General features: G+C 53.5%; 1 protein-coding gene and 1 long non-coding RNA gene across 8 annotated transcripts in view; both read left to right on the forward strand.

Annotated features, from left to right (window-relative positions):
• The first annotated feature begins 210 nt into the window (after positions 1-210).
• On the forward strand, positions 211-4,871 carry LOC140002648 (uncharacterized). Of its 3 annotated transcripts, XR_011809710.1 has the most exons (4): positions 211-492; positions 1,157-1,225; positions 2,213-2,249; positions 2,333-4,871. It is a non-coding gene; the product is annotated as an uncharacterized lncRNA (long non-coding RNA). The 3 variants fall into 3 exon arrangements; XR_011809711.1 differs by lacking the exon at positions 2,213-2,249 and having other exon boundaries at positions 212-492; positions 2,330-4,871; XR_011809712.1 differs by lacking the exon at positions 2,213-2,249 and having other exon boundaries at positions 212-492.
• A 1,372-nt stretch (positions 4,872-6,243) lies between these two features.
• Positions 6,244-12,026, forward strand: part of ACTN1 (actinin alpha 1) — an 85,130-nt gene continuing 79,347 nt past the window's right edge. For 2 of the 5 annotated variants that reach the window (XM_072038846.1, XM_072038847.1), the window contains exon 1: positions 6,335-6,467. Coding sequence is in view for 2 of the 5 variants with exons in the window: in XM_038179255.2 (XP_038035183.1) it covers positions 6,363-6,467 (105 nt within the window). In the remaining 3 variants the exon portion in view is untranslated. Of the gene's footprint in view, positions 6,468-12,026 lie in introns of all 5 variants that reach the window. The other 3 variants (XM_038179255.2, XR_011809706.1, XM_038179256.2) reach the window with 3 other exon arrangements.

Consider the following 12,026-nt stretch of genomic DNA (forward strand, 5'->3'; position numbering starts at 1 on the left):
GTGAAAGGACGGGGTTAGGATGCTGGGGGTTACGGTAGGTTGGTTAGGTTTGTGATAGGCTTGGAGGGAAGGCACAAACAGGTAAGCATTGCTCAGAAAAAGAAAAAAAAAAAAAAAAAAAAAAAAACAGCAGACGCAAAACACTGCAGGAAGCCCTGGGCTCGCACTGCTGGTCTGCAGCCTCCTGTCACAGGCAGGGTCACAGGTGTGCATCATGTGAGACAATGCCGAGGAGGGGGAAATCCTACTAGAGAAGAGATTAAAGGAAGCTGGGGAGATTGGCTTAGCTAGTTTGCTTGCTGTCCCTGCTGTGTGCTGTTGGTGCTGCCTGCCAGCACCTCCTCGCTTGCTGCTTGTCTTCTCCAAGCTCCATTTTACACCATCCGACATGTTGCTCCACGAGTATCCTCCTCCTGGTGGTAGAGCTTCTGCGAGTGTGAGGATGTGGGGTTTGCTGCTGCTTCCTGAATAAGAAGCTCTCTGATGTAGGAGGTAACTTTGCATTGTGTGGTTTTATTTGGGGTGGCTCTGCACTGTTGTGCCAAGGAAAAAACTAACAGGGAGAGTGAGCCAGTTAGGAGAAAAGCATAAAACACATGGGATGATTTTTTGTGTGAAAGTATACATAACCCACAGCAGCTGCTACGCAGCAGCTTTCACTTGTGGAGCACAGAAGCTTAATCTGCCCTGTGGAAGCAGGCAGGCTGCTGGCTGCCCAGCTGCTCCCCGCATCGGCTGGAGGAGCAGGATGAAATGGTTCCTTCAAGCAAAGCCCTTAGCTGTCCATCCTCATGGGATGGAGAACTATGGGCTCAAACAAGTGTCCTTTGGGAAGGCAAGTTAATGGTGCAGTGGGTTTCAGCGCAGCTGGTGGGGCCTGCTCCACCTCTGATGCATATCTGAACGTGGAGCCCAGCCTCACTGACTCAGCATTGGGTTCCCCGCTCGCTGCTGGGCCACCCTGAGAAAAAAGCTGCTGTGTCTGAGAGGCTTTTGGTGTGTTTTCCAGCTGCACCAACTGTTTTTCTAAGAGGAATGAGCTCTTCCTCCACAACACACTGTGCTTAGCTATGCCACTTCTGCTGCTGGTGACTGTGGGTGGCTTGGCACAGCACAGAAGACACCAAAAATCTGCAGCTTAGCTGTTTTTCCCCAGTCTCCCAGGGAAGCCTTCAAGCACTAGATGATGCTACAGGAGCCCTGACTGGTATCCTGAAGACCACAGGTAACATTTAATAACCCCAGTTTTAAGAGCACTCATGTCCTATGGGTGCATTGACGATGAGAGTGGGGTCTCTTCAATCATACAGATCTGTGTTTTCTCAGCTCCTTGTGAACTATCTGTTGTCGTGGCTCCATACGCAAGCACTGATTCTACGTATAGATTGCTGCCAGGAGTCCAATGTCACTGTGACCTATCTTGCTACTGAAATAGACAATTTATGCTAAAAACATGATGAGGTGGAGAGGCCACGAGAGTCACGTTTGAAAGTCAAACTAAGAGTGAAGCATCTTGTCTCAGCATCTGGAATAGTGATGGTGATTTTTGCTGTTGGCCATGATGCAGGAGAGCTGCATCTTTCCTTGTCAGGAAGTGATTTTGAAGCAGTTTATGTCAACATAAATGTGTGGTTGTATTTTTTTTTCACCCCCACAGCCCCTTTTACCCTAGTTACCTCTCAGCTGCTTTGAGTTCCAGATGCTGTTGTGCTGCAATATGTTTCACACATGGGTGTGTTGATGGGACCATCAAGGTCATGTTCCATGTGTCTGCTTTTACATTTCACATCCCTGCCTTTTCCCAGCAGCTGTATTTGCTTTTCTTCCATCACTAGTCTCTTTACAACCTTGTCATGTTTCTTCATGGTGTTGTCTTGCCCTCTGAAGCAGACTGTGCTGCAGGGCTATGAAACAGAGCCGAAGGTGATCCTGGAAGGTGATATAACATTCATCCTCTGGGCCCACAGCAGGATCTGTTGACCTATCCTAAAAGTTCAACCTCTTATAGGTCTTCTACCTGTTCTTTAAAGCCTCCAGCAGTGGAGATTGAGCCGCCTTCTTTGGTGGTGTGCTTGAGTGCTTCACTAGCCTGACCATTAGCAGGTTCTGTAGCAGCTAGGGCAAATTGTTTACTGACTTCCACTTTTCAGTAAACTTTCACATATTTGAGGTCTGCTACTGTGTCTCACTTCATATTTTTTTTCTGCCCTAGACTAAACAAGCTGAGTTCTCCCAGTTTCCTCACAAAGGTCAGGTTTCCTAGACCTCTGAGCCTTCTTGTTACTTCTCCTTAGGACTCTCTCCAACTGGTGTGCATCTTTCTTACAAGCAGGCACCCGAAGCCAGACAGCCCTCCAGCTACAGCCTTACAAATGCCAAGGGGAATGGAAGATGGAGTCCTCATGTCCTGCGAGTGGCACTGCTGTGTGCGTGCACTACTGTCCATTGTCCTCTGTGGTTTCCTCTGCCGGTCTGCATCATGCAGGCACCAAACACAGTGAGCAAATGAGCCACGTGCACAGTCAGGTCCTACACCAGCTCCCAGGGGCTGCACCATTTGAGCGAGCTGTGAACTCTCTGGCAGTGCCCTCCTGAAGCATCACCCTTGGCAGGCCCAGCATTCACTGGAGGTCCTCCCCCAAGAGATGCCCATCTTCTGCAAAGCTGTGGGCTCCAGCCCAGTACAGACTGGTAAAACAGCACTGGGAACCTCAGCAGGCATTCCCAAAGCACCTCTCTTAAAACACCTGAGAGTGGTGGTGGTTTTGGTCAGGCGGGGGTAGCTGACATGCTGTTGCAACAACCATAACCTACTGTTGCGTGCCCTAAATGTAGTCACTAACTGCAAGGGACCCAGTGTGTCCCAGACTGGTGGCAGATGGCACGATGGTGCTGTATCACTGCTCTGGCCAAGGCTTAAGTTCACAGGTTGGTGGCAGAGCCAGGAGGGACTGCCACTGGTACAGCTCACTGTGGCTAAAGCATGGTGAGGGAGCTGCTCTCCTCCTCAGAAGTGGGAGGGTTGTTGACCATCTGCCTGGGAAGTCCTCTCCAACTCTAGATGGAGGGGGGTTCTGCTGGAAAACAGCCTGAGGGTACCACTGCATTGGTGGTAGCCACAGATGAGGGAGCACTACTTTTTTCAAGCTTTGTGCTAGAGAATTGCAGGCTTTCAATTACAGAGAACATCAAAGAGAAGGGAAGGGATCTTTAAGCGAAGTTTTTAAGCTGGGGCTAAATAATGATAGGTCTGAGAACTCAATGATTCTCTCATGAGAAAAGATTTTCTGTGAGGGCAAGGGTGGAGCTGGAAAGCGGCTAATCCCTGTGCTTGCCTTTCTGCTGCCATCTTGCTGCTGCTCCCTTTCAGAGGACTTCACTCCAAAGCCTGTCATGATCGCTCCATGTCTGGTTTTGGCACACTGGAAACAAGAGCAGCAGCAAATTCCTGATCTCACCTCTGCAGGCAATTGGCAAGTCCTCCGGCAAGCTCTGCAGAGACAGAGTGAGAAGAGACTCAAAGCTGAGTGTTAGGCTAGGTGGCACCAGGGGTGATCCAGCCTGGATTTCACCCTCGGTGTCCAGAAATAAGGAGGCTCTTGTTTTCCCTCTGCCTTGGCCTTGGGGGAGGCACAGGCTTGATCTGCCTGAAGACAGATGCTCTTGTCTTTAGCATCTCTGGCCCTTCCCTGAGTCTCCTTATCACTTGGGCCATATCACAGAACTGTGCCAGGACCATGACATGGGACACCGTTTCAGACTGACACAGGAAAACAAAAGGTGTGAGCAAACAAGTCCTCAGCCCCTCACTACAGGACAATGAACAGGTAAAACATGGAAAAAAGGAAGCCCTTACCACAAGCAACTGAAGGTCAGTGTGCCCACACCTTAACACAAGGATGCTGACCCCACTGAGGTGGTCATTTTGCTGACTGTAGGTTAGGTACCCGTTGTCTGGTTTTACTCCCTACATCCCTCTGCAGAACCAGCTTGGCAGCTGCCTGAGCCGAGCCTGCTTTGCTGGCACATGATGCTCCTGTGCGTGTCTGAGCAGCAAGCTCCTTCCTCTGTGGGGCTGAATGGGAGGAAGCAGAGGCAAATAAGTATACAAGCAACGTTGTAATGTACTCGATTCATCTTTCAGGATACAAGTAGATACAGTGGGTACATAATAACAAGGGCATGGCAGCAGATGTATAACTCCTGATCCCATCCTTCAAGTGACACTGTGAAAGCAAAGAGAGCAATCAAGGGACTCTTCTGTTGGAAAAGTAAAATCAGTGTCCTTATAGGATGAGCTAACACATTGACACTTCAAACAATATTAGAAAATTACACCCACTTGCAGTATGAAAACAGCTGTTGTAAGTCAGTTTAACCTTAAATCTTCTGCTCTGAACAAGCACAGCTGACACCCAGTCAGCAGGAGGAGATGGCACAAGTACCTGGAGAAGAAGTTGTCCCAGCAGCTACATTGGCTCTGGGGTGCAGGGCCAGGAAGCCAATTTTGGAAATTCAGATAGATGGGAAGGGAAGTACTGGGAAAGAGAACTGAAGAAGGGGAGGGCAGGGCAGGGTAGAAGAGGAACACAACTCAGGTGGAGAGGCCCTGATAGGGAGATAAGAGGTCTTGTACCTTACCAGGCCCCTTCTTTCCTCTTCCCCAAAACACAGTATCCCTGCCTTTGTGTGTGTTTGTCTCATTTACATCAAATGAACCCTGGATAATGAGTATTGTCACTGTTATTCTATGACATTTCTTAAAAGCATAGATTTTACCCAATCTCTGGCTATGAGACACCTTCCTTCCTCATATTCACCACAGCATGCTATAGCCCCCTAAATTCCACCAGATAAATGTCTGCATTTCAGAGGTGCCGAGTTTTTATTGGTAACGTGTCCCGGGCTGGGAGGGTAAGAATGATGTTAATTTGTTGAGTTTTTAACTGTGAGAGTCCAACACACAGTTCAAATGTAAGTGCTAAGTCACAGTGCTACAATGGTTTGGAATACCTGCAGGATGTAAAAGCTGAAACTTGGCCGTGAGTCTCCCCAGAAAGGGCAGACCGCTTCCATACGGCTTTGTGTGCTGCTGTACAGTGACCCAGCTCACCTGCTGGGCCTCCTACAGGAGCTTATGGATGCTCCTGGCAAGGGAACAGCTATCTCCCCAGGGAAGCTCGGACCTGTAGCCGATGTGTTAAGCAAAAGAGCAGTGAGCAGAGCTACCCAAGTGTCCTTGGGCTCCTTCATCTGAAGGGGCAGGAGGTGGGTCTGACTGTTCCCACTGCCCTAGGAACACCCGCTGCCCTTTTGTCGGATCAGAAGGACCTCGCTGGAGCCCTGCTTGGTCCAGCGAGGTTTGAAGGATGCCCAAGGAGGTCGGCATTAACATCACACAGAGAGCTCTAGGAGGCTGCAGGAGGAAAAGCGGGGTGCTGCTGTGCTTGCAGACATCCCCCAGGAGCATCGCTGCGCTCCCGTGGTGTCACCAGTATGGTTCCACACCAGGGCAGCGGGTCAAGCGGGGCCGGGAAGCGTCCCAAGTCCAGAAGTGACATTTATTTTCCTTTCCGCCCCCCACGCTGCTGCCCGTAAGTTCACAAACTGTGGCCAAGAGTTTTGTTACGGAGCCCTTGAGGATCTAAGGGTCGGGATTAGTGAAAGATTGCGGCACTTCCCAGAAACGCAGGGAGGGATTGGGAGAGGCGAGGAGCGGGAGGCGTGAGGCGTGAACGTGAGGGGCAGTGAGGAGGGGCTCAAACAGTCAGAAACATCGCAATTCTTGATTTCTTTATGCTTTATTGCAGTGATATGGTGGATCTTTATTTCTTTACGTTGTGTGCGGTTGTGCATTACATATCGTACTCTGTATCTAGAGGCTGAGGCAGGGAGGGGGCTGCCGGCGGCGGCAGCTGAGGCACATCCCCGCGGATGGCACCGCGGCTCCCGCCGCCCGGCCGCCCCCGGCCGCCATCTTGCCCGCCCTCCCCGCCGCTCCCTCCGCCTCAGGGAGGGCGGGGCCGCGGGAGCGTGACTGACGGGCGGGGGGCGCAATGAGCGGCGCGCCGCCTGCGGAATCGACCAATGAGAAGCGGGGGCGGGGCGGCTGGTCCCGCCCCCGCGGTGCGGCGCGCGCGGCCGGAGGCGGAGGGGCGGAGGGAGGCGGAGGGAGGCGGAGGGGGGGGAGGGAGCGGGCGCCGCCGCCGCCTGCTCGGGGCTGAGCGGCCGCGGGCCGGGCACAGCGGCAGCGCCGGGACGGGGCGGGGCGGGGCGGCGGGGGGGGAGGACGCGCGGACAGACGGGTGAGACGGACGGACGGACGGACAGACAAGGGACGGAGGGACAGGCTGCCTGCCGCCATGGATCACTACGACCCGCAGCAGACCAACGACTACATGCAGCCGGAGGAGGACTGGGACCGCGACCTGCTGCTCGACCCCGCCTGGGAGAAGCAGCAGCGGAAGGTGGGCACCGCCACGCGGGGAAAACCGGGGGGCACCGGGGGGCACCGGGCAGCCCGCACCCCCCCCAAAAAAAATAAATAGGGTGCACCCCGGGGGGACCCGGCCCCGGCGGCGGGCTGAGCGCTGGGGGCTAGGGCAGGGCTGGCGCCGAGTCATGTCCAAAAATGGTAACGTTCGGCCCTTTTCTGGCCCTTTTTTTTTTTTTTTTGAACTAGCGGGGAGGGGAGCTGGGAGCTGGGGAGCTGCAGCCTCGCCGCTGCTCTCCTCGCTGTGCTCAGCCCGGAGCATCCCGCGCGGGACCGCTCCCAGCCCCGCATCCCAGCCAGCCGGGGTGGGGGTGCCGCTGCCCCCCCATAAGGGGTCTCTCCGTCTCCAGCCCCCTCCTTCCCTTCCCTTCCCGTCCCTTCCCACCTCCGCTGCTTGCGGGTGGAGGGCTGCCAGGCTCCCCTGCCCATCGCCACCGGGTGAATGGGAAGGGAGAGCTGCGGGGCTTCTGCCCGCGGCTTCCTCGCTCGGGGAGGCAGCAGAATTGAAGCACCCAAACCAGGGCATTTGATTGAGAGCGAGCTGGCGGTGTGCGAGCTCGCACCTCAACAAAGGAGGAGGAGGAGGAATGCAATCTCGGTCTGGGCTGTGCTCGCTCGGTGGCTTATCTGCCACCATGCACTCGTGGAGGGAGAGAAGTTTCCTCCTGCTCCGGAGGGCTGCCTGGCTGTGAGCGCTGCCTCCAGCCCTGCAGAGGGGTGTGGGACAGCCCGTGGGGCGCAGGGCGAGGTGGGCAGCACTGCTCGTTGCCCACAAGGGGAAATAAATGGCTCTCAGGCTGCGCGCAGCTCCTTGCCTTTCATGGGGCGCTGGGGGCAGGCGGAGCGGAGCGGCTGGCGTGGTGCTTGGGAGCAGGAGCCCAGCCTCTGGCTTCACGAGGAGCCCCAAAGCAGGAGCTGTGGCACGTGCCCCGAAGGCCACGGCTTCCTTAATTACCTCCTGCCAGGAGGTTTTTTTGGTCCTCGTGGTCCTATCAGCAGAGGGGGACAGAGAGCCGCTCCGTTAACTTGGGTTACTTGTGCTCGCACAGGAGGGGAGAAGCCGGGAGGGAGCTGGGAGGTATCCGTGTGTCTGCTCGGAAATTATCCCAGCCAGGTCCTTTACCTGGCCAGCAGCTCCCAGTGACCGTGCTGGGCCTGCTGGGGCCTTGGGGCTTGCTTCAGAGGGCAGGAGGTAACAGCATCCAGTGGGCACAGCCCTGGGGTGTGCTGAGACCGTAACCCCTCCTCACCTGCAAAATGAAGTCACTGCAGTAATTACAGCTGCACCTTTGTCTCCCTGCTCAGGACTGATAGCTTGCCAAGGTGAATCGGAGGGGTTCACACCTCCCAAATGATCTGTCGGCTCTCTTCTGGCCCACTGTTGGGGCTTTCTAGTTGGCTCACGTGTTTTAGGTTTTCCTTCCTGCAAGGAACAGCCAGAGAATTTCTAAAAGCCTGTCTGTCTAGAAATAAAAGGGCACCGAGATTTGAGAAGCAGAAAATCGCTGTGGAAGAAGGCTGGGATGTTGCTATGTGAACTTAATTCCGCTGTTTATGAATCCTGACTGTACGTGCGATTTCTCTGCCTACATAAATGGCTGTTTGGACGATCAGCTCTTAGAAATCGCTGTGCCTGTTGCAGCACTGCCATTCAGTCGGGGCCTTTATCAGTGGGAGATCGCTGACGTCTTGCTGCCTGCAGGCACAGCAGCCGGGCCTCTCCCATGGGTGAGACTCACTTTCGGGTGCTGGCAGCAGTAGACCCCAAAGCTTCTGTGCCAGTGTGGGGAAAGAGAGACGAGGAAGGGTCTGTGGAGGGGTTTAAGTACCACCGAGTTATTGTGGCATTACTACTGGGCTCAGCAGAGCCAATGGCAGGTATCAGAAGCAGGGAGATCTGCTGATTTTTAGTTTATTTTTAGGAATGGGCTCAACAGGTGTGCTGTGCTTGAAGGAGGACAGGTTTCACGGAGCTGGTGCGCAGGTTTCCTACTGCACTGAGAGGGGCACGGCTGGCTGGGGCAGAGCTCGAGGTACGGGCTCGTGAGCTGCTTTCACAGAGGTCGAGGGATGGCAGAGTGAATTTCATATTTCATATTTGGAGGGTGAAGTTAGGCCTCTAAACGTGATACAGCCAAGAGGCACTGGGCTCACACCTTCCTACCTGCCCCTTCCTGGGAAGCTGCTGGTTTAAAATTTGGGGATGAAGCGACAGCGCTTCGGAGGGAAGCAGCTTTCCAGTCACACAGCTTTCCACAGGAGGCATTTCTGTGCCTATCAGAAGAGACTGAGAGGTTTCAAAGAGCTCCTTGCAGCATTGCTATTCATAAGTGGCAAAAAATGTAATGTGCAGAACAAACTGCTACTTCTCGCTTGATTTGAGCCTCTGCACAGCCTTTTGTACGGGAGCAGGGTCTCTGCTGGGGATTAAAATACTTTCCTCTCTGTTCTATTGGACTCATCTCAGTAGTTTCTTCTAACAGCCTTGTCTTTCCTCTCCCTTTTTTCTTCTTTCCTGTCTGGAGTCAGGCTGTGGAGTAGCACTGGCCAAGGCATAACGAGACCGATCTCGCTGTTTTCCAGCGTTACGAAGCAGAGCTTGCAGAGAGCCATTGCCAAGGTCCCACCTGAAAAGCAGCTGTCGATCGGGGCACACCAGCTTGCCCTGTAGAAAGCGTGTACCAGGCACTTCTCCCTCCTGATTGCAGATGGCCAGAGTTCTCCAGCGCCCTGTGGGGCTCTTGGTGCAGGAGCATGAGTGCCTGGATGAGCTGCTGGATGCTCAGCACCTGTGGTGCACCTCCAGCCTCCTCCCACTGGCCCCCAGTGTCCCAGAGGGGTCTGAGGTGGTGCTGGGGTGCTGCTGGTGCTGCTGGGGGCTTTTGGGGGCTGGGGGTGGTTCTGGCTCTCCCTCTGGTTGCACATTTTGTGGGCTGGTTGTTCAGAGTTTATTTTAAAATGTGGCCTGAAATGACTCGTCCAAACTGCAGAGCTGGGGGCGAAACAAACCCTTTAAATGCTGAATTGCTTGCAGACTTGACAGCTGCTGACTTGACAGTGTGAGTAGGAAGCAGTGTTCGTTGCAACATACAGAAGACAGCCACATACAACTTCTGTGCTGTAAGGAGACACAGTCATGCTTCTCTTTAAGGTATCAATGAAATAAATGTGCCTTGTCTTTGTCCAGCGCTGCTCTGCCTCTCCAGGTTGGCACCCCTGTGGTAGTAAATGATGTGACCAGCTGAGAGAGATGAAGTGTTCTGGTGTACGGTGCTGCTGAAGCAGTGATAGCACAAGCTTCTGGAGCATGTTTTCTGCCCTGAAGAAATGCTACGTACAGTTGTTACTCGTGAAACTGCTGAAATTCTCAGTCGGGAATGGCAATCTCCCAAACCCTCTGCCATGAGCTACATCTGGAGATACGTATGAACGCAAGGGTGGTCCCATACCCCCGAAAGCTATGGATCTGGTAGCACGGCTGTGTCTGCACCTGACAGGTCTTACTGCTCTCGTTATGATTTGAATTTTGCTGTGCTAATCACCTCTGTGTCTCAGGTGGGGTTGTTAAGGGTAGAAAATACTCATGAAATTAGCTCACGTCCCTTGCAGAAACACCCCACCTCCCAGGCTGCTGGTAACATGCTCATACCGAGGGTGACTAATATCTCTGACAAGACGTACAAGTTGCAGTCACCGCTTCCTTTCCCCTTGGTTTGAGTGCCCTCCCTCCCTGGTTTGAGAAGGGTGGCAACATTTCCAGAAAGTTGCACCTCTGGTGGCTGCTGGGGGCCCATCTGGAGACGCGGTGCCACACGCAATCTCTAGCTTGCTACAGTCACTCTCAGTACCTCCCGCTGTAGTTTCAGCAGCAGCATAAATGCTCGGTGGTGGTGACTACACAGCGCTGGCCCCTTTGCTCCCTCTAAGTGACACGATGACAATCAGCAGGTGATCATGAACGGCCCTCGTGGTCTTTGCAGGGTGGCCCTGGTGCACGTAGGTTTCTCTGTGCCTTGTTTTGCACTCGCTGATACCAGTGTAGAAGCAGGATGGGGAAATTGGTGTGGCTGCTCACTCAGCTGCTGTTTTACCGTCATATAGGCAGGCAATACGGGTCACCAGGTACTTGTTATCTTTCCGATCAAGCTTTTGCTGTTTAACACAGATAGCTGTCGCCAGATACTTGTTCTTCAGAACGATAAGGTGAGAAGTTGCTGTAGGGGGTCTCTACAAGTATCTGGCTTTGTAGATCAGCTACTTGTCCTTGAGTGGGGGAGCTGCCTCCTGCTTTCTGTGATCAGGTTTCGTGTGTTTTGTGATCAGGAAGTGTGCTTGTGGGTTTTTGACAAGAACATTATTTTTCATCGTACCCTTCAGATAGGTGATGAATGAGGCGTGCGTGCTTTGCAGCGACTTACCGCCTATGCAGCAGCCAGTTTGAGAGAGAAACTTAGGAAAAGAAGACTTAAAAAAGAAGACTGCGCCTTCCTTGGAAGGCTTTGCTGCTACAGACCCCAAGGAGCCACTGTGAGGAGAGACACTCGCCAAACAGGATTGAATTGTTCATCCTCCTTATCCTCTAGGGACGGATGAAATACCTCAAAGGCATCCAGCTACCAGCCCACTGATGTAAAATGTGCCTGTCTGGGGAACTTCTCACGGGCTGCTTCAGGCAGGCAGCTTACCAAATCACAGGCACAAGAATTTCATGACGTTTTTGGTGCAGAGCTGCAGAGGCCTGATGTGATGACATTGCTTCTCCCCTGCCCGCTTGCAGTGCTGCATGGGGTAGCTGGGGGCATGTGGTCTGCTGCCCCGCCACGTGTCTTTAAGCAGAAACTTCAGTTTTCTTGGCTGTCTGGTGAGAAGTTGTGCCCTTAGAAGGAAATGGGTGCTTTTGTGTGGGGTGGTGGTGCCTTGCCATGAAAATCAAGTGTAGCTCTGAGAACGTGGGCTGGTAAACCTGTTCAGTAAAAACCTTTGTGAATGCTAAGGCCACACTTTTAGAAGCCCTGTGTGTTACAGGGGATGCTACCTGTGCTTCACAATGCCCAAGTGGCCACTGTGAATTGTAATAACGAGCCCCAGCTGCTCCTGCTGGAGGCACTTTGCTCTTCTCATGTGAGATGCACCTTCACAGCCCACCTGTGTGTTTCTGGCTGGAGGAGGAGCAGCACTTGGTGAGCCCCCCTGGCCTGTGCACTTTCTTCTGCAGCCTTGTTGGGATGTGCTTAAGTTTCTGGCCTGGAGTTCTTAGGGCTGGCACAAGCAGAGGTGACAGAGATGGTGAAAACTAGCACGGGGCTGCTGGAGAAGGGCTGAGGGCTCTTTCCAGCTGCCTGCGGATTATCGCTGTTGTGCCTGACACTTGGGCCCTTCTCTGGGGCATCGTTAGGCTGGTGGGGGTGGCTGCGCTCCGTCTGACGGCGAGGTGCAGAAAGCAGTCAGTGTAGAAAAGAGGCTGGAGCTCTGTCTCGGGGAAACACTGGGAAGCTGCTAATATACAGCAAATAGGGTGGATTGGTTTCACTTC

The sequence above is a fragment of the Anas platyrhynchos genome, chromosome 5 (assembly GCF_047663525.1).
Source record: "Anas platyrhynchos isolate ZD024472 breed Pekin duck chromosome 5, IASCAAS_PekinDuck_T2T, whole genome shotgun sequence".
NCBI lineage: Eukaryota > Metazoa > Chordata > Aves > Anseriformes > Anatidae > Anas > Anas platyrhynchos.